At 40.3% G+C, this 25,382-nt stretch overlaps 1 protein-coding gene across 6 annotated transcripts in view; it reads right to left on the bottom strand.

The window, feature by feature from the left end:
- Positions 1–1,188: 1,188 nt before the first annotated feature.
- Positions 1,189–25,382, bottom strand: part of DYNC1I1 (dynein cytoplasmic 1 intermediate chain 1) — a 174,060-nt gene continuing 149,866 nt past the window's right edge. For all 6 annotated transcript variants that reach the window (XM_008629916.2, XM_008629918.2, XM_008629917.2 and 3 more), the window contains 2 exons: positions 19,448–19,573; positions 1,189–2,147 (listed from right to left, as the gene is read on the bottom strand). In XM_008629916.2, the coding sequence (XP_008628138.1) occupies positions 2,037–2,147; positions 19,448–19,573 (237 nt within the window). In that variant the 3' untranslated portion in view covers positions 1,189–2,036. The remainder of the gene's footprint in view (positions 2,148–19,447; positions 19,574–25,382) is intronic.

Below are 25,382 nucleotides of genomic sequence, written 5' to 3'. Positions count from 1 at the left end.
TACGGTTTTTGAAATGAAAACAGGTCAAAACCAGGGAAAAAAACCCAGAGATTATATCAAAACTGATCCTTTACAGTCATCTCACCTGGCTGTTTGTTAGCATTCACCTTTAAGCTACAAAAATGCTGCAAGTCCTACACTGGTTCTTCAGGACAACTCCCAAAGCACCCAGGGGAGCAGGAGGAACACAAGAGTTCTCTAACACATGGCTCCAAACTCAGGGAGCCACCAGAAAATGACTGATGTATCTCTGCTGTGTGCAACGCCTTCTGGGAGAAGATGCTCCCCACAGCCCAGTGGCAGGACACTTCCATGGGCACTGGGAGATAGTTACAGGTTCCACTATGAAGAAGAAAGTAGTCCATGCACTCTCACTGGGAGTTGCTTCTAACCTCCACAAGGATGAGGGAAATGCAGCTTTTCCAAAGGATTTATTTTCTTTGTCTGCCCTGGCTTTAGCAGTGCAGATTTCCCAGTGGTTCTGGACCAGACCATAGCCCCGAACATGATTAGATGACGTGTTTATTCCTCAAGATGACTGCCCAAAGACAAGATGTGGCAATGAGATGATATGAGAAACTTAAGGTACAAGATCTTTCTTGTCAGACTCGCAGTGTTTCTTGCTAAAATGGTTCACCTCCATGCCCCTGAGTGGGAACCACTACTTAATCTAGATGTCAGAGCTGTCCTCTAGCTCAGCAGAGTGTTGTGATATAGACATATCAAGCAGCCTCACTACCAATGTCTATCTGGGCTACAGCACTCAGTGAGACCAGTCTGCACTCTGTTTCTTTGCTCAAGCCAGAAGAGATTGTTATAAAAGAGCCCATTCCTGTGTCCCCTGTCCCAACCTATCCCTCAGGACAGTTTGAGGCAGCCTTGTCTCTCAGCACATATGGCAGCACGCTGCTGCTCTGTGTGTGCAGGTAAGCATGCTAGGGATGGAGGGGAAATAAAAATTAGCCCGTAAGCTGACATGCAGTAGTGCTTGCCCATGTAAAATTGGTAGCAGGGTCTGATGCACACAGGTCCACTACTGGCCAGTCCCAATGCCAAAGGTATCTATTTACAGAGCAGCTGTATGAATGTTCTGTGAGTCAGGGCAGCCACATTTCCCCAGTGCCTCACCAGTGACTGGTAATGAACACACTGAGCACTGTTGGCAAGGAAAGATCAACCACACTGCAACAGAACAGGCCCGATACATTTTATTGGCAATACTGGTGTCATACTTGGGAACCACAACCCTTTGTCAGACTGTTAGTGTTAACTTGCATGACAAGTATCAGTGACCAACTGTATCTGAAATATAGGTGAAGTGCCTAGAAATAATAGGCATCTTAAAAAAAAAGGAAAGGGAACTCATTCCATCCACTCAAGCCAACCTTTATAGATCTTACATCTTAAGCACAACTGATGTACTGTAATTGTTACGTGGACTTTAATGTAACCTCTACAGCAACACACAGACAATGCAGTTCTCTCATTATGCACATGCTTTAGGATCGTTTATTTTAATGCTTTCAAATAAGTATGTTCCATGCAGCACACCGCAATAAATAAGGAGCAGCAACTTTCATATAGTACATCCATTCATAATGTAAGTCACCATGTGATACACCACATCTAAGGTCTTTGGCCCAGTCCCATACAGTGAAGCACACCACATCTGCACATAATCATATCTGGCTTCATATGGATTTAATAGGACTATGCCAGAAGGGCAATGTGAGCACAAGTTTAACCAGGGGTTCCTAGCTATTAAATACAGCTACTAAGTAGTTAAAAGGCAACAACTAAACCCATAAAGGGTTGATTTGTCTTTTCTTTCTTACTTTTCAGACAGAAATATAAAGTATGAAAATGCTCTGGATATTTTCAGCCTTGTGTAAAGCAGTGTGATTAATATGGAATGCTTTGAGCAATACTGGCATGTACACTGGCATCAAAAGCCACAGCAAGACTGACTCTGACACTGAACACTGGCGTACTCAGCGGGGGAAGCTGCTGTTCTGGCGGGCACTGCTCCTCTCCCTCTAGGCCGCGAGCTCCACCGCCCCCTCTTCTTCACTGTCGGCTCGGTTGGCGCGGATCTCCACCAAGGTCCGGGCGAAGCGCGTCCACTCATCGTTGTGTGGAACAGCCAGCTGCAGGAGAAACCAGCAGGGAATTAATGAAGACACTGGTGGTGTGGGACTGGTTCTCTCTCTGGCCCACATCTGAGGCACCTCCTTTGAGGAGAGCTCCTACCACAATCAGCATAGCCATGCATGGTGAAGCATCAAAGCATCTGCCTCACCAACCCGCTGGGGGCTGGTACCTAGGAAGTGTGGCCGAATTCACAAGGCACATCTGGCAGTTTCCTATTCAGTACCAGCCAGATGCAGCTTTTAGTCAGTGGCAGTGCAAAAGGCTTTATCTGCTTGATTTTGTAGTGTTGCTGCAAAATCTACCCCTTGGTTAAAATATTTCAGATTTCCCAAACTAGAGCAGAGGCCTTGATCTCTACATGTACACACACATATGTTTCACTTTACGCACACGAGCTGGCCATTGGCAGTCAGCAAGGCTGTGCCCAAGTGTAATTGTTTGCAGGACCCAGGTCAGTGTGCACAAGGTAACAGAGCTTTTACAACACTGTGTTGAAACTATTTTCCTGAAGTTCATTAAAGCTCTAAGTAATAAAATAAATATATTGTGTTATTTTAATTACCCTCCTCTATGTTAAGGAATTCACAGTTACAGGAAATGCATTACAATGGAAATGTTATACCAACTGGATACTGCATTACTAGTCTGACTTTTTTATATCATCATGCAAGATCCTTTTCCATTTAATAGCATTGATGTTTCTAATGAAGAGCTCTTGAACATTAGGCTTCAAGAGAGACGTGTAATCTAAATAGCTGAACTTCCAGACAAAACGCTTTAGTGCTATGGCAAAATAATACTGCAGTCATTTCCAGCTGGATCCAATACTGCAATTTCTGGAAGATAATGCAAGCTGGGATTGAGATAATTAGAAAGAAAAAAAAAATAACAAAACACCAAAACAAAACAAGCACTTTTCTCAACTTTGTTTTCATTAAGCCAAATTTCAGAAAACAACAACAAGCATCCACATGAACCATGCAAGTTTTTACTACCCTCCTGAAGTGCTGTGATCATGTCCTGCATATAATATGAAAGAATAACTGTTTCAAGACATTACACAGTGCTTGGTACTGAAAAAGGCAACTGTTTGGAAACTACAGGGCACATAATAAACTGGTGTCCACCTTAGCAAATGGATGCCTCTGGACTGAAGAATGTGTACAAACCATAGCTAATCCAGTTTGCACTACCCAGTATTCAATCTGAACTGGTTTAAATCTTTTAATACACCACAAGAAGTGCCAAGCAGATGGTCAGCTAACTATGTCCACGTGGCACTTAGTAGATCATAGGTGCCCATGAGGTGTATGGTACACTGTACTGGAAAACAGTCAAATTATTCTCCTCTACTTACATCTTAGCTGGATACACAGAACTGGAGACTAAGAAAAGCATCTGTTACGTGACCCAGCTGGGGAAACAGCTTGTGTGTATGTCCAAGATTAACTCTTGTGGGAACTCCACACACACACTGCTTCAGGTGTTAATCGTATGGACAGGAATTTGCAATACAAGATCTTAACATCTCCATATCTCACTGGTGATTATCAGGTTTTTTCAACTATTTTGTACCTAGCTCTGCCTCTACATCCAGTATTTTGGGGGAAAGCAGCGTGTTTTGTAAAGCTTCCCATGTATTACACGTGTATCAGTGACTGAGTTACAGTATGAAGGGCTGGTGCGCAAGTTTGGGGTTTTGCCTGCTGAAACACAAAATATAGTACAGTTCAGCATTAGCTGAGGCTACGGACCCAGAAATGCAACCTGTGAAAAAGCCACCTCAGCCCACTTGATATAGGCATCACTGCAATCTCTGGGTTTTCCCTTCTTTGTCTTCCACTTCTGGCATTTTTCTCCTTCTCCCAGGAATGGAGACCAGAGTTACAAGAGCTACTCTTTTCAGACAGCTGTCTCTCACGCTCACATACACAGATGTGCATCTGGGATGGCCTGTATTTGAAAGACCACTCTGTTCTTTCAAGATCCTTCAGCAGAAGGAAATGTAACACCAGAACAGAGGTCACTGCACCAGGACCCCAGTACCTGTAGCACACACGTTGGTCACAGCCACACACCTATACCAGCTTCTGTATAGCAGGAAGGGGCAGTGCAGAGATCCTTCTGTCAGAGATGGAACCAAAACCAGCTGTGCAACCATCTCCGTTATTACTGCATCTCCTAAAAGATTTCATTTCTTGTGATGTGTACAGCACTACCATTTGTCAAACTCTTGAATGAAATGATTCTCACTGATTTCAAGTAGAAAAATCTTTAAAGTGGAGCAATATCCTAGGCAAAGGACTTTCTGAATTAAATAAAGCCTCATTTCTCCTTGTCTTCTAAAGTCTTTAACAGCATTACATTATATTAAATGACTGAAAAAGAAAGTATGTCATTTTAAATAAAAAAACCTAAATATATTTATGACATTAAGATAATTTAATTGCCTTTACTCCACAGCATGGCCACATACAAATAAAATCAAAGTCCAGGCTATTAAAACAACTTGTTATCTCAAACTTGAAGAGTCTCCCCAGGAATATATGCATTACATGCATTATTCTTAGCTGGCAGTGCTAGCAAGGTCTGGGTCATTTCTAGTCACTCAGTTTACAAAGCATTTAATGACCAAAGTCAATACCTTTAGCACAGAGGAAATAACATTCAGTGCCCACACACAACCAAATTCCTTACATCTTCATCTTATTTTACCTTATTTAATCTCATGCACCACATCATGGTTGCCACAAGGGGCCAATCCTGCTAATAGACCGTTAGTAGAATAAACCTCTCTAATATAAATTCCTCAGGGACGCAGAGGGAAACCTTGGCAATAATGAAGTCAAAGGAAAAATTGTCTTTTATTCTCCAAATCCCTTCTTTATGCAACAGCCCCAGTACTAAACCACAACAGTTATACAGCAAAAGACCACATAAAAAAACAAAAGTATCCACAAACTCCAAATTCTTCTCTGGACTAATGCTCCCCTTCCAGTCATTTTCCATTCAAGTTCCTTCATCTGGGCACAGTGACACCCACAAGTGCTGGAGACCTGTGTCTATCTGTGGGATCTCCCTCTCAGCTTCTCTGCACATGTGTTTTCTGCAAATACCAGGGCAGAGGTGGAAGAAATGAGGAGATACTCCATAGAGGAAGGACAGAGGTTTAGAGCTATCTGGGTGTTCCTCACTCCTGTGGCAATTCTTCTGTCCACTTCCAGTTACTATAAAGCAGCATGTGTTGACTTCCACGTCATGATGTTGATGCAGGGTAGAAATGTTCACCAAAGCATAATAATTTAATATAATAACTTATTTGGGTCAGAGGGTTATTTGAATGAACTGATGCTAAGGTACGGAGCAAAATGAGAACATAAAAGCTATTAAGTGTTTTCCTCTGATCCCCTTACAATGGAAGGCAAATGCTACCCATACCTAATTAATTGACTGAATTACTCACACTGCTTTAACATCGTGGTATGTTTAGGTTGCATCAGACAGTAATTCTAATGAGGAAAACCAGTGTTATCTAAGAAAAACGGCCGCCACGATCTTTCTGACAAGCACCCGTCCTTGCCTTGCTGATGTGTCACCATTCTACATGATTTATGCAGTACACAACCAAACTGCATCTCAGTGCTACTACAGAGCCCTTGAACCTTCTGAAGCTTCTGTTTCTTGGGAGGTCACTCTAGTCAAGCACTTCACTTACCTGTCAGCTTTCCTGCCCTAAAGCGTGCCCCGCTCCGTGCTAGGATTGACCGAGAAGATGGTTTATGTGCATCTGGCAGGAGTGTGACAGAGCGCTCCGCCCCTGAGGCTCGCCAGGGAGCACAGGCAGCACTGGGCACGTGAACTTCCCCAAAACCAGCCTCCTCCACCTTCTCATGGAGCCAGAGACCTCCTCTGTGTGCAGACCTTCCAATCCAAACACTAGAGATTTTACAAACACAAGCTGTATTTCCTGTGTTTTCCTAGAAACTGTGCTAACAGCAACTTCACTGAACACTTCTACTCTGAAAACTGTGACAGAACTCAGGAAAAGGAGGTGCTCTGACCAGACAACTCTGGATGTTGTCCTCTGTGTCAGTTAGTGCTGGGCTCCCCCAGCAAGCAGGAAAGGAACAAAAACACAGAGCCTGAAGACACAAATCAACATAAATTTCATTTTCAGATCATTTAACACCTTCTAGTACATTTGCTCTTTTAAGTTAAAGGAAAAGGAAAAGGAAAAGGAAAAGGAGAGAAGGAAAAGGAGAGAAGAAAAAGGAAAAGGAAAAGGAGAGAAGGAAAAGGAAAAGGAAAAGAAGAGAAGGAAAGGAGAAAGATTTTGAGACAAAACCCCCAAATCTTTGAATGTGCCTTTTAAAGGAATCTATCCAGATGGTTGAAACAAGATATTACAACATATTTCAAGACTTTTGTATATTTCCCTCCTATCCATCTTTTTTATGGCTTAGTGTTTCAGCTGAATTTGTCCAAATCCCTGTATAGCTTCAGTTTCCTTGAAAAACCACTTTCCAGCCAATGAATTATTCATTGAGGATATTTCACTTTATTTCTGGCTCCTTGCCTTCTCTGAAGCCTCTAAATCTTTGGGATGGGAGTCGACAAACTCCTCCTGCCTTCATCCCTCCAAGCTCTTGTCCATCACAATTCTCCTTTGAGGACAGTGGACTCTCCTGAGAAGGGATCAAAATGCAATTTCAGCAGCAGCAGCCACCTCCACTTTGGAGGAACCAGTGTCCTATAAGCTCAAAGGCAGCCCAGTTGTCCATGTTGAACCTGTTCCATTTCCTTTTAATGACTGTACCTCATGGGCTTACTTACCTGTCACTGAGACACTAGTTCCTAATCTGCAGCACTGATCACTGGTGAAATAATTGTGTAACCCCAGTCACCAGTTCAATAGCCACATTTTTTTTTGTCTTCACTAGAGTTCAGAAGCCTCAAAGCAAAAACAGCCATGGGAAGAACCTCCTCAGCATTGTCAGTGAGTGAGAGGCTGTTGTGAAGGGGTGAGGTTTTGCCACCAGCACAGCCTAACACTGCTGACCCACATGTCCTGTGGACACAGGTGTAAATGGAGAATCTGACAACAAGCAGCTACACCATGGCTTGGAAGATCTGCCAGAATCTGTGGTCGCAGCCCTAGTGCCACACACTGCTTTCAATTAGAAGTTTGCAGATGAGCCTGCATGGTGGTCCAAGATACACTCCAAGGGTGATAGCAGTTCCCAGTTCAAAAATCTGTGACCCATTCGAACATTTCATAGAAACACAAAAATAAGAAAGCATTGTGCTAAGAAAAAGCTTGTTCTGATCTAAATTGCCAGCTTTCTATATAGCTAATCACCGTGCTCCAAAGGGTCAGACACTTTCTGATTAACACTCATCTTTCATTAGTTGCATTTGGGTTTGTTGCTGTTTGGAGACAAAGGGTGATCTTATTCTAGACAATTCTGTTTACTTGTCTCTGCTTCCACACAGCCATTTATACCATAAAATCTCGTATCTGGCAGGGAAAATAAAAACTATATAAAAATTAATGTTCTAAAATAGCCTGTTGCTATTATAATTTTTTAGAAAGGCAAGTTAAATACTCTTTGAAGAGATAGATAATTAAAACTTAGGAAATACTCAGACTAATCTGAGTTTGTGGGCAACAGCAAGTCTGGTAAACTGGTGACTAAAATCTCATACTTCATACTAAGTTATTTCTGTATGTGGATTATCACCATTTTAATATTCTTTCAATTCAATTTAACAGCATCATCAAATAAACATAGCTTCAGGCAAACGTAGTTTTAGCTGGATTTTCCCTGAGCAAAATCTGTGTCAATCCATATTGTCTGTATCTCTGTGTGCTGAAAAGAAATCTGCTGCAAATACTTGGAGCAATGGATTAACATCTGAATGCAGTTATGACATTGTAGGTAAAAATGTGTTTCATGATGATAAACTACAACTACTTGAACTTGATGATTTCGAAGAAGTAGAACAATCACTTGGTCTCATTTTCCAGGTAAAAGACAGCACTTGAGAACGAGGACTGCAATACAAACAATAACGAACAATCATAGTTCCACTTTAAGAACTGATCCTATCTTCTGCAGTTCAACAGACGTTTTGTCATTATTGTTGAGGTGAAAACAGATATGCAAATGTAAACATTAAATATCTTGATACACACATAGAGCAGGCAGGCACACACCTATTCTGGCCCTGGTCTTGCCCCCCAAAATCAATTACAGGCTGCCTTTGATATTTTTCTCAACCTATATGGATATTTTATTTCCTGAAAAAACCTATATTTTTTCAGGCAACACCCTATGCCACACACATGGATGGAAACAAAGTGGGAGGTAATATGCAACGAAATGGCCACCAAAGTAACCAAGAGCACCCTCTGCACATAACTAAAGTACCACTGTATTTAACTCTGGGGAGAGCCGAGCATCACTGTTAACAATGGTTGAAACCACTGGCAGGAACTCAAACACCACATACTGCATGCAGATGATTTTAATAAGATACAGTGTTTAGACCGCAAAGGATACACTCCAGAGTAGCTCTATATATATTTGTTTACTTAATTGAAGGGGTGGAATACCATAGGCAACCTAAATACTGCATTTATTCTATGCACAGCAGTCGGTCTAGTGTCACAGACACAATATACACCACCCTTCTATGAAGTTAATTACTTAGCCCTCATCTAGATTAATGTCTGTTGTGATTTATTTCTTTGCAATTCACCAGCAGGGTCTGATTTAACTAGTGCTGCCTTAGTAAAAAAAAGACAAAATATTAGCTTATATCAAAAACCCCCAACTGAAACAAAAACTAAATCAATTTTCAGCAAACTTTGACTTTTTTCTTCTAAGGAGAACAGTAACTTCTGAATTGTTACACAGTTGATTCCAAATTATGTTTTGAATACCAAGCTAACAATGGTGTTATTTTAATAATTTATATGTAATGTGCAAAGATATGCTGTACAAAGGGCCTACATAGGAACTGAAGCATTTGAATGCCCATTAATTCTTCTCTAAACTTAGTACTCTTTGTCTGCATCAGTCATCTCGATGCCAGTCTAACAGGAGAACAAAATAAAACATAGCCCGTAAATTATACATACATGACACATAAATGCATGTTAACAGAACATTAAGAATGCAGACTGTAACACTTCAAAGATAGGAAATGTCAGAGTTAAGACTAACTCCCTCAATTTGAGCATGTTATTAATTTTGCATTATGGTACTGTCTTTAATCTTAAAAAGAAAAAAAAGAAGAAAAAGTAAGAAACAACAAAACCTGTGCTAGAAGCGAAGACCAATTATGGAAAACTTCAGCCTGAAGGATTACAACTTGATAGGGCATATGGAAAAGAAAACAAGGAAGTGGGAAGTATCTTTAATTGTAGACAATGCTACAGTTCCACCTCTAATACCAGAGTTGGCTCAGGCTCTCCTGAATTAACCAGAAAGAATGATGTCCAAGCTATCAAACAGATAATGCCTCCCTCAACTAACGTATCAAGTGCTGCACTTGACATTGACTACAGAGGATAAAACATCGAGTAATCATCAGTCGTCCTGAAAGAGTTGACTGCAAACTGAAATTTCAATAACTTGTATTTCCTTAAATCACCTCTTATTTTTAAAAGGCTAAGGTTGACTATAAGCTTACAGCTTGTTCTTAAGCCCACTGAAGTGCTTTCACCAGTCATATTGGGAGGAGCCTCTCCTATGCATCTCTCTCGAGGGATACTTTCAATGGCAGAGACTATTGGTCTGTAAGTCCTTGGAAACAGAAGAGATTTAATGCAATTAATCAGCAGAAAGAGCATCTGCCATGCTTGAGGAAAGCTCACAATTTTGCTTCAACAGAGGTGGTGCCCTAAGCAATAAAGTTCTTGCAGTTCCTGCCATTCCACTTCTTCTGTAATGCCATCAGTTTACATGTGGGTTGAGAAAAACAGTGAGGCATGCTGCCTGCCATTCACCTCCCATGGGGATCTCAGTCCTGTTCCAGTTGTCATTTCTCAAAATAATTGAAACTTCCGGGAATTTTTAACGTGTTTCAGGACATATAACATTTGGAGCTAAGGGATCAGGATTCCTCCTCTACCAAATTCTGTTATCAGCTGTCATTATTACACAAGGAAGCCTAAAAAAACCAAATGAACTAAACTAGAAGGTAAGGCACCCTCGACCTGTTTTTTCCAATAGCTACTATTTGTTTTACTGACAACTGCATTGATTGGAAGAATGGGCCCATCTCTCTCACTTGAAATACCAGAGCTTCAGCTTGTAGGGTAGCTATGCTGGCAAAGGTGCCTCCCTGGAAGTTCAGCTGTGGGAAGGACTGTTGCCTCAGGGAAGAAATAAATCATATTTCGCTCAGCTTGCTTCCCATCCAAACCAAGCTGGCCGTGTCCATGCCATGGAAACCTGGCAGGACAAGAACTGTAAAGGACTTCTGCCACAGCTTTCTGGCTGTCAGTTGGCAAATGGACTCGCACCATAAGCAGCTTATAAACTGCTCAAAGATTTTAGTTTGCAGGAGAGTTGCTGCCTTCTCTGAGATTGTGTACACATCCCATTATCTGCAAGAGCTCATCCATCATGAAACAGCAGCGGGTTTTATTTTGTAGTTTTTCTTTTTTTTTTTCATTTCAGACATAGATTCTTCCATCACTTTAGGCACTGGAGTATACATTTCACATTTAAATTAAACACAGAATATAGAATTTTAGCTGCAAAATAGGATGTATTAAGGCCCAGAGTTATCCTCAGTTGATATTTTAGGTTTAACTGTTAGTTTCCAAGTCATGAATTAAGTATTTTTTCATGTTCAAAATACAGACCCTTTTGCAAACCATAAAGATGGAAAACATAGTTAAGGATTCTCAAAATGAAAACTGCTACTGGATGTGACAGGTTCAAACCACAGAAGCCCCCTGAAAAAAATTAATTATACAAAGCAGCTCTTGTTTCAGAAGTGTTTTAACACCACAATAAGTCACGGATTTCTATGAAATTTACAAATTGCTGCACACAAACTGAGCTTAAACTAAATTTTGTACTTGGCAATTTTCCTTTTCCATACTCTCTGTTACTTAAAGCTATGGACATTTTTCAGTAACACTTCTTTTTACATCAGAAAGGGGGTAAAAAGTTTCAGAGAAAATGTCACCCTACAGACTAACTAGATAATTAAAATACATACTCTGTGACACTATTAACATGCATTGACTACAGCTGTGCTCTGCCACAGTGTTCCACGATACAGGGTTAGGATGGGGGCAGACCAGCTAAAGCTGAGACCACTGTCTCAGCTACAAGTATCATAGAAAGCCTGGACCCAGATTATCTTTTCCACTAAGCCTCTTGACAAGTTTTCAGGAGAAGCAGTAACTGAGGAGCTTGTAGTGAAGCCCCCAGCAGTGCCCATGTGGACAGAGTGGTATGTCTGATCTGGACTTCCCTTTGCTCTTTTCCTCTTGCCCTTTACAAGGCTTCTAGGAAAATAAAAGCAGGAAGACTGTCACACACAGCTCTCCCTTCTCCCCCTCCTGCAGGCTGCACTGTGCAGAAAGGGAATGATCTCTTACAGATTCTCTTCTGCCGCTCTCATCACTCCGTTATCTGAGTGCCTTCCAATAATGCATTAAGCTACATGATTAACTCCTGTCACATGTGGCTTGTTCTCTCTGATCCTCTCTGCAGGGGGAGGATCTGGGCCTTTGCAAAGGAAAAGGAAACATAAGTCAGCTTTAAAAGTAGTGTGCAAATGAATAAAAAGGACTAGGGCCAAAGTTTTGTCGGTTGGTTGACTGGGTTTCTTAAGGTTTTTATTTCATATGATGAGGAGTTGAATAATTCTTCTAAAAGGTATTTGTGTCATACTGGAAACTCATGTCTTTTTACCCTGTTAAATTCTCTGGGGAGACAGCTAGTAAGCTGTCTCTGGAGAACTGCTGAACTATTTCATCATAAGCACATGGAAGCTAAGAATGAAGAATCAACTGAATTTTTAGGATGACCATTTAAAACCTCCCACTCTTTCTGTCTGTTTTCACTAATACCGATTTAATTTCACTGTCTAATCAACAACAAATGAGAAAAAAGGTACTTTCATTAAAAATCTGGTACTTCCTTCTTTAATTTTAACAGGTAACATTCAGATAGTAAAATGAAAGTGGAATTTCATGTCCATTTATCTGGAGAGAGAAACAGAAGAAACTGTTGTTGCCAAGAACAAGCAAATATCCGGGCATGGGCAGGAAAGTGACCCTATACAGCAGGTGTGACCCACTTCTGCATCATGCACAAACACATCACAAAATCCTGCTGAGAGGCTCCACTTTGAGAGGATGTTTGTCCCACTGTCTCTACCCACTCTGGGACTTCAGCCTTCTGGAAGTTAAAAATATTCTTCTAATTTCTGACTCAAATTTCTGAATACACGGCCAGCTTGCAGCCACATGCGCTGGTGGCAGCGTGTCCTCAGCTCCACTAGCTCTCCTCCTCTGGCCCCAAGCACTCCTATCTCTGCAGGAACATGAAACATCGGTATTGTCACCAGGCTCACGCTTCCCTGGCCTAATCAAACCGAGTTCTTCTGTCCCTTTCTACAGGCTACTCTCCTCTCCGCATAACCCAGATCCACATCCTTCCCTGACATGTTTCAAGAGTTCCTTTTTAAAATAAAATATTTTTTAAACAAAAGAGTAAGTGATTTTGCACTCACAGTGCAAGCAGAATATGACCTGGAAGAGATAAACGGGGAAAAAAAAATAATAGAAGGTGGATGAGAAGCTGCTTCTTTCACAAAGGTGCAAAGAGCATTAGCAAAGTTTTGATCTTTTAAACATCAGTTTTATGAAGCTGCTTTGTAGGTCCAAAGCCCATGATGAGGGAGACTGAGAAGGGCAGAGAGCCAGTGATGCCACATGATGTGCAAGAGGCAGCAGAGAAAGAGAAGTTCAAGGCCCCAGGCTGGCACTGGAGATAAAGAGTTCCAATCCTCAGCAACCAGCCTTAGGTAACTCAGATTAATTAGATCACGGCTCAGTTTTCCCTCTTGAAAAGCACTTCCCTAATAAAGATTGTTATTAGGAACACAAGCCTCCATTCCAGCTTCTTTAAGTACCCAAACAGACTGAAAGAACAAGGTAACTCATATCGCTTTCTATTTCTTATCAAACTAATACAACCTCACTGACAGGCAAACAGCCATCAATAGGTGTGTATAGGGAAATTTACTCAGAGGTATAAACTTATGCATTTCTATGTATGGATGTAGCTAAGCTTCATTTTAAAATGTAGAAGTATATAAACACTTGGTTTTAACTTATCAATATAACACTGTTTTTCTACAGAGGAATAAACCAGTGCTTATATAAAGACCTCAAAGCGTTCACAGTAACCTAAAGTAATGAATATTGTAATGAGAAACACAAGTATTTAGGGTGATAATGACTGGACTTTGCTCTACTTAGATCAGCTCACCCCCTATGGAGGCTACCAAAGCTTCAAGATTTTATCACCCTAGTAATCAGCAATGGGTAATGGCCTTCATAAAACACAGTAATGAAATTGACTGATTTCAAACTAGTGCATTTTTTTCATTAGGGAGTTCTTATTTAACCTACTTCAAAAATCCCTTTGTGAATACTGACTATATCACTCAAAATTGAAATGATGAGGAATGAGGAGCTTGTGCTGCTCAATATTTCAGATATTATTCAAGTAAAAAGCTGAAGTTCCTGGGGTTTTTTTTTTGTCATCTCTAAATGCTTCCAGTTTTAAAAGTCTTTCAAGATTGAACATTAGAAAACTGGGGAAAAAGAAGAAACAAATCAAAACCTTAGTTCTTTGCATTTTCCAACAACTCATAAGAGATTCTGCTTTGTTAAAACATGTTTTTAAAATTCTCTGAGGCCAGGGTTCCAGCCTACCTAGCAGAAATATCAATGGTGAAATTTAATTATCCTTTATACCTGGATTGTGTATGTTCTTGTAACTATTGTGTCTTACTTAATCTTTGAATGTTTTTGAATGAAACTTGGTTGTAAGCACAACCCCTTATTATTGTTCGAATCTGCCTTCATGATATGTGCGTGAGCATTTATCTGTGTTCCAAGAATACTTGTAACTCAACACAGATTTTAAAATCAAATGTTTTATGGCGAGTCTCAACTCTGCTTTTGTGGCAAAAACATTTCCCAACTCAATATATGCTCTACAGAAGCTTTATGATAGCAAAAGCAAACCTACTGGAAAAATCTACCTGGATAACTACGTGACACAAAATCTAGCTTCATATTTCTCTCTCTGGACTACAGCAGTTTTTAACTGCATGAAAGAGATACTTGGATATGTATTTTCTGTACAAAATCTATAGTGAAACACGCGCATCACAAGACAGGAGTACAAAGTACAAATCCTTCCCCACTCTAGCCAGAAAAACAAGTGACTCAGTAGTCGTGCTGAAATGTGAGAGCTGGTCACAAATATACATTTGTTTCTGTCTAGAACCCTAAGAATCTCAGAGCAGCTGTTAAAGGCTGCTGAAATCAAAGGAAATTATTTTATAGGCACCAGCGGGATATCCTTACTGTACACTTCATCCACAAACTTCAGGGCAGTTACCAGCTCCTCCCTCACTGGTCATGTACTTGAAAATGAGATATGGGATTAACACCTATCATGGAGCAAATGGGGAAGTACACAAACAACCTAACACAGCAGCCCTAAAAAGGCTTAAGGCAGTATTAACTCTAAAACCTAACAGAGTCACACAAACATCCATATGATTCTGATTTCACTGCACGGAAACGAGGACAGAGGTAATAACTGTACAAAGAATCCCAGGTAACTGCTTTCTTGGCAGAGCCAGCCTTCCTGGATGGTCTAGAGAAGGACATTTTCTCACTCCTCTCCAGTCCACCTGTCATACTAGTTGCCTTTTAAAAGCATGACTAGAACCAACTGCCTGAAAGACCACCTAACAGATGCAATAGTTTTTCCTGTAACCACTTTAACAAAATAATGTACTGCATTACTCTCCTTGTGATTAGTTTCAAACTCTGTGATCCTATGCTGCAAACTTACTTTATATTTTATTAGAATCAAATAATGAGTCATTGACTTACGGCTTCTATCTATGTACTCACAGTGCAAGCAGAATATGACCTGGAAGAGGTAAACCAGAAAAAAAAAAGAAAAAGAAATAATAGAAGGTGGATGAGAAGCTGCTTCTTTTACAACCAAAGGTGCAAAGAGCATTTGCAATAAGCCAGGTAAGCAACAAACATGGTTGTTAGGCAATATTTATGACAGCAGGCACTGTGTAACATCACTGAAGCGTGCACAATGGGAGCAAGCTTTTTAGAAAATATATCTGCAGAACAGACATGCAGTTAGGTCTAACTATCAATCATCTGAACACGTGAATAAATCTATAGGCAGCAGTCCATGTTCTGTTAAAATCAACTTCTACCACACAGAAAACTTGCTGCCCAGCAAATAAGCCGTAAGGCCACAGAAGCTAAAATATATTACACAAACTATCACAATAATAATATCACAACTATTATGCCAGCAAAAGTTTGAATATTTAGATCTTATGGAGACTAAAGTGTATTTACAATGACTTTGTACAATGTATTTATATATACTAGTTAAGTTATATGGGTTTAAGATCCCATCACACTGAAACAATCAATTTTTGCATGTTTGGGTTTTTATTTCATTTTGTACTTCACACTCTTTAAATCAGTGCTTACTGATCCACAAGGGCACATCTATATGGGCTGTTTAAGTCTCCTCTCCGCTGGAAGTGTGTGTGTAACTCCCATTAATGCTAATGGGCATAAAGCACACGCATAGAGGAGAAAATAGACCCCTCACTGTGAAAATAAATGTGTTCAGTTATTTTCAGATGCGATGCCAAAATCAAACAACTAAAAGTACACAGTCAAAGGAGATAACACTATATAGCCTAACTGAAAGTGTCACCATTATTTTTAACTCCCTGGTCATGGACCCTGCCATGTTCTTCATGTGTCTGACATTTCTTGTGTCATAAAGACCATGACTGGATAACATTAACATGGGCCAAATCCTAAATTCTTACATGAGTGAAAACAGCCCTGATCCCACACTCCTTACCTTCACAAAGGATGCAAGATTAGACCTTATGTCTTATGCTTTTCCCTTAGGTCATATTGTTTTCTTTTTATACCATATGGGTTAATAGCAGCAGTAAACTTCACTGCTCTCTAAGATAGTTCCTTAAAACCGTGATGAATCTATCAAAGTAAAATTCCTAGCACTTAATTTTTTCCTTAATGGTTGACAGCCTGATGTTTTCTGCTCTGATCAAAATTCACAGAGTCAATGCTGTCTAAGAAACAGGTAAGGAAAAACGTTTACCTAGTAAGGTGAAATTTAAAGATATCATGGTGTATTAAAATACAAATACAGTATTTTTTTTGTTCTGATGGAACCAGTGCTTTATGAGTTTACAGCTGATCTAATGTGACATTTGGAACAGTCACAGGAAAACAAAGGTTTTTGAAAGGGTGCAGTATAAGAGGAGCATTAATGGTTTAGGTGAGTGTATTTAGGGTCTTTTTAAAATGGCCTGATGACTTTCTAATGCAAGTAATCACAACCATCTTCCCAAATCAGGGAGATGCACCTTCAAACAAGTGGATGCTACTGAGTTATCAGCGAGGCAGAAATGAGTTCTTCCAGTGATGAGGCCTTTTCAGGAGCTGATGTTGTAGGAGGTGAGAAGAGTGCTGTTGCTGAAAGGTCACCTGTCACAGCTCAGTGTCAGGATTTGCAACACTGCTGGGTCAAATACCACAGTTAGCTGCTGCTGGGTGCTGTACGGCCCAGCTCCCAGCCCCTCAACCTGAGGCACATGCTTGCTTGCTCATCTACTCCCACATCAGTCGGTTCATGGAGAAAAACAGCCCAAAGAAAACAAACAAACAAATAAATAAATAAATACTTCTCTGCTGACCTAACTCCCTCTGCACGACGTGAATGATGACAAGCACTGCTACCTGCACAAAAGCTGGGCAGTAAGGGATGTGGCTAGAGATGGCTGGCAGGAGAACTTCCCCTTTTAAACTGTTAGACCAACCCCATCAGATCCCAGAATCAAACCCCTACAAAAAGGATAGTCAAAGGAGGACCCCAGCTGAGCCAAAAAACTGACCAGTGCCTGCACAGTGAAGTAAAGCACAATCCCTAAAGGCTGCCGTATTTCTGTACCAGACACTTCCAAAAGTGCATGTGCACTGTGAATCCCCTCTGCGTCACGCCTGAGGACAGCTAAGGACGGGATCTCTCATCAGAGATGAGCTCTTTACAGACTCTTTATAGACTGGCCCTCAGGGTTAACGACCCAAGAGGCTGCTACTCACTGTACATGCCCTTGGTTCCAGGCTCTTGATCTGCAAAGTATTTCTGCATCTCCCTTGAGGCTTTACAGCGAGAACAGTTGGGCTAGAGAACATATGAGCACCCTTCTCTTTTAAACCAGAAAAAGGCATTAATAACACAGCAGCCCTAGCAGTGTTGCAGCCCAGATGACCTCTCCTAAATTTCATACAGGAATTACTGCAGAGACTGATACAGCCGGAATGAACCAGGCAACAAATTAATGAGCTCCTTCATTCATTACAGAAGAGGAGGAAGGTTGGCAGTGGTCTGTCAGTAGCCATGTGGATGGACATCCATCGGTTTACTTAAGCACATATGGAACTGAGCTGGAGACACTGAGGCTCTGCATGGGCAGGGCACACAACATCCCTGAAGCAGAACCCCTTATGTAACACTGAACTGGACTCACACAAATCCATACTGTTGAACGACTCTGTTTTCTTTTTCAAGTAGTAGAAGCCTCTCTTTCTTTCTTATTTGAGTGTATCACTATGACTCATTTTGCAAGATGACGTCTTATTATACAGAGGAAAGGTCAAAAACGTCAATATTGCTACTTCTGCATAGAACACTATTTTCTTCTGGGTGAGCTTGCAAGAGTAAATAGTCCTATGAATGATTTGGTGTATGATATGCAAAAAAGAGTCTTTTCTACAGCCCGTCTAGACTCCCAGACAAGATCAGTCAGTGCTGTCATCAAAGACATTTCCACAGCCTGTCGTATCACTTGAAAGACAGAACAGTCATACAAAAATGAAAAATAAATAAAAACAGCTGACCTGCCAGTGTCACAGTGGAAATCTGAGCACAGTAACCTGAGACAATTTAGAGATTATGCTAACAATATGGCAAGAAGTTTCAGCAAACATTTGTGAGGAAAAGCAACTCCTGCACAAGTGAATGAAATCCAAAAATATGAGTCATGCACAAGCAATTTTGCTATGGGCCATAAAATCACTTTATGAGAGTTACAGATAATTCTGTATGCATTCTATAATATTTCCCCACTGTGTAGAGATGGGTATCTCAGTATCCTATCACAGATAATGATGGAAAACAAATTCTCTACATAAAGGCTGATTGCTCAGAGATTCACCCTTAAATGTTCCAAGGGATTGTAATGCTGATGGAACACTTTATACCGCATTCATCAACAAAGAGTTAGATTCATCACTGCCAAACACACTGCAGTTTAGATGCTTGTTACAAGATGTAGCAGGGTGAATTGAGAGCAGCTTTAGACACAGAATATGCATCCTGCTATAGTCTATCACGCATGTACCTACCATCCTTCAAAATGACACCTCTCATTTCCTCCTGTTAATACTTTTGCATGTATTCAGACGTATGAAGCAGTATCAAAAGAACAGATGCATTCTCTACATGTCATGCTGACAAAAATTTACAGCAATAAGCCAGTCATGAAATAAGAGGTGCTGGAGTATAAAATGTGTACCCTTTAGGACCAGCTTTAGAACAGCACTGGCTCTTTTTGCACCTCAGTTTTTTCTCTTTATATTCTTTTAACTTTTTCCAAGCGTACCCACAGAACCATTATAAAAAACAGTTTGAAAAACACTGGAAACTTTTAAAGGAGACTTCTCTCATGAGACTTTAACAAGTTAACTCTTTTGCAAGGTAGCCTTATGACTAACACACTGTTGGCAACCGAAATTCAATGAGGACTCCACTGAAAGAATAAGACAGATTTCTTTCTTAAACTTGGATGTGGCAGTCTCCAGAGTTGAGCTTAAAAACAAAACAAAACAAAAAATCCCAACAAAACAAACAAACCACAGAAGAATCCCAAAAGAAGATACCTCTCCAACATCATAGACCCATATGCGGCCTTCTGAATCACCAACTGCTACCTCCTTCCCAGCCTGGGCCCAGCGGACACGGTTGAGGGCAGACGCTCCTTCTATGGTGACACTGGCTGTGGGAACCTGTTGAAACAATAGGAACAGGAAGGACAATAAAATCACACTGCCTAGAAACCCAGGGGTCAGTTTTGAATGGCCCAGATGAGTCAAAGTCCCTTGGCATTTTTGGAAGAAACAAACAACTCTCATTGGGGGGGAGAAAAAAAACCGAAAGGGTTCATTGTTTCTTTGATCAGATGTGCTAAAAAGAGTAAGAGATTGCTTGGAATGAACAGTAAAGGGCTGTAAATGAAACCATTTTTTCCCCCTTAGCCCTGGAAACATGCAAAACTGCATCTGCTTTTTTCTCAAAAGTCACAAACATGACCAAGAACCAACTGAGAGTAGGATTTGGCTTCAGTCCTGCCCTGGCTCTGACTCAGGCCCAGATAACCTGACGGTCAGCAAACGCATCCTGGTATTCATGCTGACACACCCTTTGAATCCATATTCACCTCTGTGGCTAGATGCAGAGGTTGAAACTTAAGTATTATATCAGAAAAGTCCTGAGCTAATCACTTTAGAGTGAGGACATGGTAGAAGTGAGAACAGCTGAGCTAACATTTTGGAACTCCTACAATATATTCCCACAATTCTCTTTTACATCCCCAGGACATTACTTCTGCTTTAAATACACCTGGATGCTGTCCAATTCCTAACCCACCTCCCTGCCCCAAGTCAACCAACTTAACAGGTGATCCACAAGAATACATAAGGATTCTGATTAATGCGTGGGATGAATAAAGCAATGAACATGATCTTAAGAGAAGTATTTGTAATCTATGCTAGAATGAGGGCATCAAAAGATGCTGCAGGAGGAAGGAACTGCGTGGGTGTTTGTCCCAGTTAGGTGGATCACTCAGTTGATTTAGGTCACCCCATATGACAAATGACAGTAACCTGCAAGCCTACTAATGCTCCACCCAGCTGCCTTTAATAGGAGAGAACCTGCCTGAGCAAGGAGCCTGTAGCTTGGCATAGCAGTCTTCCAAACAAGGCTTTTTAGTTTCAGCATTTTTTAGGTCAAGGTAAATGGGATAGGATAGCTGCAAAAACAACTTCCTCCACCAGATCCATCCAGTGGGAAATGGTTTCAGTCACACTGTGAGATGACAAGGGAGTGTCCCAGGATCTATAAATGGGCATAGAATGGAGAGCAGTCCAGGTAAAACAAGGTAGCTGGACAAGAACCGGAGTCCAGGCTACCCTGGGAGGAGTGACAGGTACTCCTTCAGTCCTCATTGGCAGCACAGTGCAGCCGAAGTAGGAAGAAAGCAGCTTGAAGTCATATTAAAGCCTGGTCTGAACATCGACAAACTGGCAAGATTAACAAAAGCAGTATTTTGCTGACTTCATCTCGGTTCTCTGACTGTAGCTTTATACTTTTGTTGTGAGACAGGTCTAAAGATTCTGGAGAAAAATAATTTAAAAACGAACATTGTACAGCTCCCATGCCAGTCTCCTCCTCAGCCCTATTGCCTTCATTGTGTCACACTAGATGAGTGACAGCAGGAAGCCAAACCTTTGCAGACTTGCTGAGACTCTCGTTACAGCCGCAGCGTGTGCACTGCCACGCCAGCAGCTGGACAAGGACTGGGGAGCAGGGCTGCTTCCCTTGACTCTGCCCCTGGAGGCTCCCTGCTCCCCCTCACCAACCCTGACACCAGGCTGCAAAACCAGCTGGCACCTCAAGCACAACGGTTCTGCCACAGCTAAAGCATCACCTCGGCAAACGGCTTCACGGTAGTGTCCTCAGCCCCACATGAGAAATGCAAGAGGATTTTGTTTGCAGAATGATGTAGAAATAATGCTGCATACCAATCAGAAAGCACATACCATCCTCCCCCCTCTAGGAAGTCATTCAAATGCAAATAACTACTGGACTCATCTCCTCATTGTGCAAGGCCTAGTCCTGTCCAAGGCAGTACCACCCAAAAAAACTAGCATGCACTAACTCCTTGTCCCAAGTCTGCTACCTGAGCAAGAGTCAATGGCCTTAAGCTGACATGGAGTCACTGATCCATGATAAAAATCACAGTAGAAAACAAACAAGTTTTACTGCTGTGATCACGGATTTCTGAAAAAAAAAAAAAAAAATCCAGCCAAAATTAATTTCCTAACATTTGGAAATGGGTTTTTTGAAAGAGCTAAATGCCACATTTTACAGGACTAAGCCGCTAACCCAGCTATGTTTCTCAGAAAACTGCAGATCAAAGAAATGTGTTTCATGTACAAATATACAGTGTATATTTAGGACATTGAACTTTCACAGAAATCTTTCAGGAGGCTGAAATACATAACTCTAGAGCTGGGATTTGGTTTAGGTTTTTGTTTTTTGGGGTTTATTTTTTGTTGTTGTTAATACAGCATTTTTTCAGTGTTCCACATAAAAATAAGCAGCACAAATGCCGCAGACACAAAACACAACCCATACTTTTTTTCAAAACCTGATGGTTTTGAAAAATTCTGTTACTAATCCACAAAGCTATCTAACAATACAAAAAGCAATAATGAAACAGTCTTTAAAAATCTAAAGAAAAAGCCTTTTCTCCAGTGATATGCAGAGAAATATAGTCAAACCATAGTATCTTAAAATAGATTTGTCTGCTCTCAGTTGTGATAGTTTAAATTACACATGCCTATTTTATATTTCAAGATAAGAATTTATTTGTAATAGTAGCATGATGTTTTTAAAATCACAGTTGAAATACTTTATAAATTCTACGAAGTTGGTGCCTGTCAGATTTTAAACAATTTTGAAATGAAATTTTATCAGATAACAGATTAAGAAAGATGCAGTCAGAAAAACCTGCGTGATAAGAATATAGCTTTTTATTATTATTATTATTATTTTTATTGCCTATGTAGTGTCAAAACCTGCTTGCAAATACATCTGTTACCTGTTTCTAGAAATAGAAACTATCCTCACACTTTAAAAGCTAAGGTACAGCATGCAATAAACCCAAGAAACATCTCAATGGAATATAACAAGGAAGAAATAAGTGACTTTGTAAATCAGTTTCGTATCAGTTCATACATAAATAAGACTCATCAATCACCTACAGATCTTCTACAATCTTGATCAAAAAATAAATGTTACGGACACATAGGTAAGAAATCAGCATTTGCTATCCTGAAGCAAACCTCACTACACTGATCCATAAAAATAATATTCAGTTTGCAAAGAATGATGGAGTGGGTAAGGATTTTTTCTTTTAAATATTTTTTACACTACTTTACCAGATATAAAATAAAACGTGATAATTTTCCCTGCTCTTACAAAAATAATTTCTGATATGCAGAAATAAACATGAAGTACCCCAATAGTCTTGCAACTTTCCAACGAGATTTTGAAAATAATTATTACACCAATTAAATCCTTGGTACAGTCCAATGATCTATGTTATTTTGATCAGAAAGCATCTAGGTCTCAGGAAAAACGTTTCCAATAAATACAGAGAGTAACGCTAGCGGAAACTCTGTTGCAATTCAAAAATTTGAAGGTAGCATATTGTGACTAAACCCAGGTGTTTTCTTAATTGATTTCAAAATAATACCTAAATATTAACGCGGCTTATTCCCCAAATTAAACAAAGCCAGGACTCATTAATAACAATCACATCTCATTCTTACACAGAGATTTTTATCAAGGCTAGTAGTTAAACACAGTAATAGACCTGTCATTTTCTACCGTCTTCACAAATACTTTGACATCACATATCTGACATCTAAAAGTAGTAATGATCTAAAAAATAGGTGTTTCAAGATCTTATTACAAAGGCAGAAGTGCTGACAAGGAGTTTTTCTTACCAAATAGCTGTGTAGACTTAAATGGCATAATCAATTACAGAAATCTTGAAAATTATTAGCTAATTACGACCTACCAGATAGAGGGTAAAAGCAAACAACGATCACTTTCAGTTACGATGCTTAGAACTGTTTGCAGTTCTCTCTTTCAGAGATACTTTTGTTGCTTCTCCTGCATAACAAAACTTCACATCCATTCAGAATCTGACCGTTTACCATTTATAAAGATTTTTAAATTTGTTTCATCAGTGCTCAGTAAAAAAACCAAATGATATTTCTGTGTCCAGAGATCCAAATTTGATTCTCATAAAAATAAAAAGCTTGGATTCCATGGAAATAATTCCAGTCTGATCCTTACATGAGAGCTGATTTTGACCTCTCAGAACGGAAATAATTTGTGAAATCAGGGGGTGGCCTTGCATGCAGAATAAAAGCAGGATGAAGCTTGAAATTAATTCTTTTTTCTGATGTTTCTATATATTTATATGTAAACACACTGAAAACACACAGCGGTTTGCTACGTACAGCCTTATTATTGATGGGAATGGGATCAAGCAGTCCATACTAATTTTTTGGAAAGAAATTATGGCCTCCTTGAGTAAAATGGCAAAACATCAGTTGATTTCAAGTAGAGCAGGATTACAGCCCTGGTATTTGGGGGGAAAGGGGTTTTTTTTTCTTCTCAAAATGCTGGGGTTTATGCTCTGTGTTTAAGCCTGCATTAATGAGAACACCTGAAGGATATGTCCCTCCCTTCCCAAAATAAATTCTTAGGAGACTCCTCCTGTATATCCTCCAGCTGTATGTGCTCTAATTAAAAAGGCTGCACTGCTTCCTGCTCAAAGCACTTCAAAAGGCCTCACTGCTCCCCTTGACAGTGCAGTGCCCGGTGCTGGTTCCTCTTACCTGTCCATGCTTATTTATGGCAAGCACCACTCACTGGAAGCCATAAACTGTGCCCGTATTTTACTCTGACTGAAATGCATAGCACGTTTATGTGAAAGGTATATTAATGATCCAACTACTCTTAAATTTAAAAAAAAATTAAAATAACGTGTATAGAGGATAATAGTGCCTCTTGCTCTTCCATAGTCTCTTTTTTGGATATAAAAAAGAAATGTGCCAGCTAATATGTGAACTTTTGTTTTCTTACAGTCTGTTTGTTCTTAATGTTAAATTGCATTAAGGAAAAACATACAAGACTTTGTGTGTGGAAAAAGACTTCAACTTTCATGCAGAAAACTGATTACTGGCCATCTAAGATTGACCTCAGGTGATGACAGGTTTGCTGAAAATCATTTTTGGGTGAAACTCAAATCCAGAAAAAACTATCAATTTAAGTGTCTGGCGTTTCTAAAATTTTGAAATAATAGGAGGAAAAAAACGGGGTTTCGCACATTTAGAAAGATGCTTTTTAAAAAACACCGGTTTATCAGTCTCAATCTCTGCTAAAAGTGCTCTGATTAATCCTTTCTCACCAGTGAAATTCAAAGGCGAGACCTTTCCTTTCCAATGGTCCCCACTATTTAGTTAATAGCAGTGAAAAGAAAACTCAATATTTATTAATTGCATTTGTGCCTTTAAGTTCCACAGCAAAGTTTAAAGACAAGAAAAGGAGAGGGTGTAAAGTCCGAAATAACATGTGAGAGAGATGCCCTGTGCTTTAAAAGACTGAAGCGGGGTACCAAGCAACTCAAAGGCAGGATGCAGGGGTACACGCTTGGTTTCTGACACGCCGCAGGCACTGGCACAGGGCTTCCAAGTTACAATCCCCAGAGAATTTGGCTCAGAGAATAATAAATACAGAGGGAAAGGAAGTCTCGCAGTCCAACACGAGCCTCGGTCCCCGCTGGCAGTCAGTGGCGGCGTGGCCGGGCTGCCAAGGTGTGACCCCCTGGGTGAGGGCCGGCACCGCAAACCTGGCGCTTGGAGCGTTGTGCGCCAGAAACGGGGTGGGGGGGATAAGAAAAACCTGCAGAACGGGCGCGGTTTAAAAGTGCACCTTAAAATAACAGAGGAGGAAGGA

The sequence above is a fragment of the Corvus brachyrhynchos genome, unplaced genomic scaffold (assembly GCF_000691975.1).
Source record: "Corvus brachyrhynchos isolate BGI_N302 unplaced genomic scaffold, ASM69197v1 scaffold142, whole genome shotgun sequence".
In the NCBI taxonomy this organism is placed as follows: Eukaryota; Metazoa; Chordata; class Aves; order Passeriformes; family Corvidae; genus Corvus; species Corvus brachyrhynchos.
This window is presented reverse-complemented; position numbering and strand designations above follow the sequence as displayed.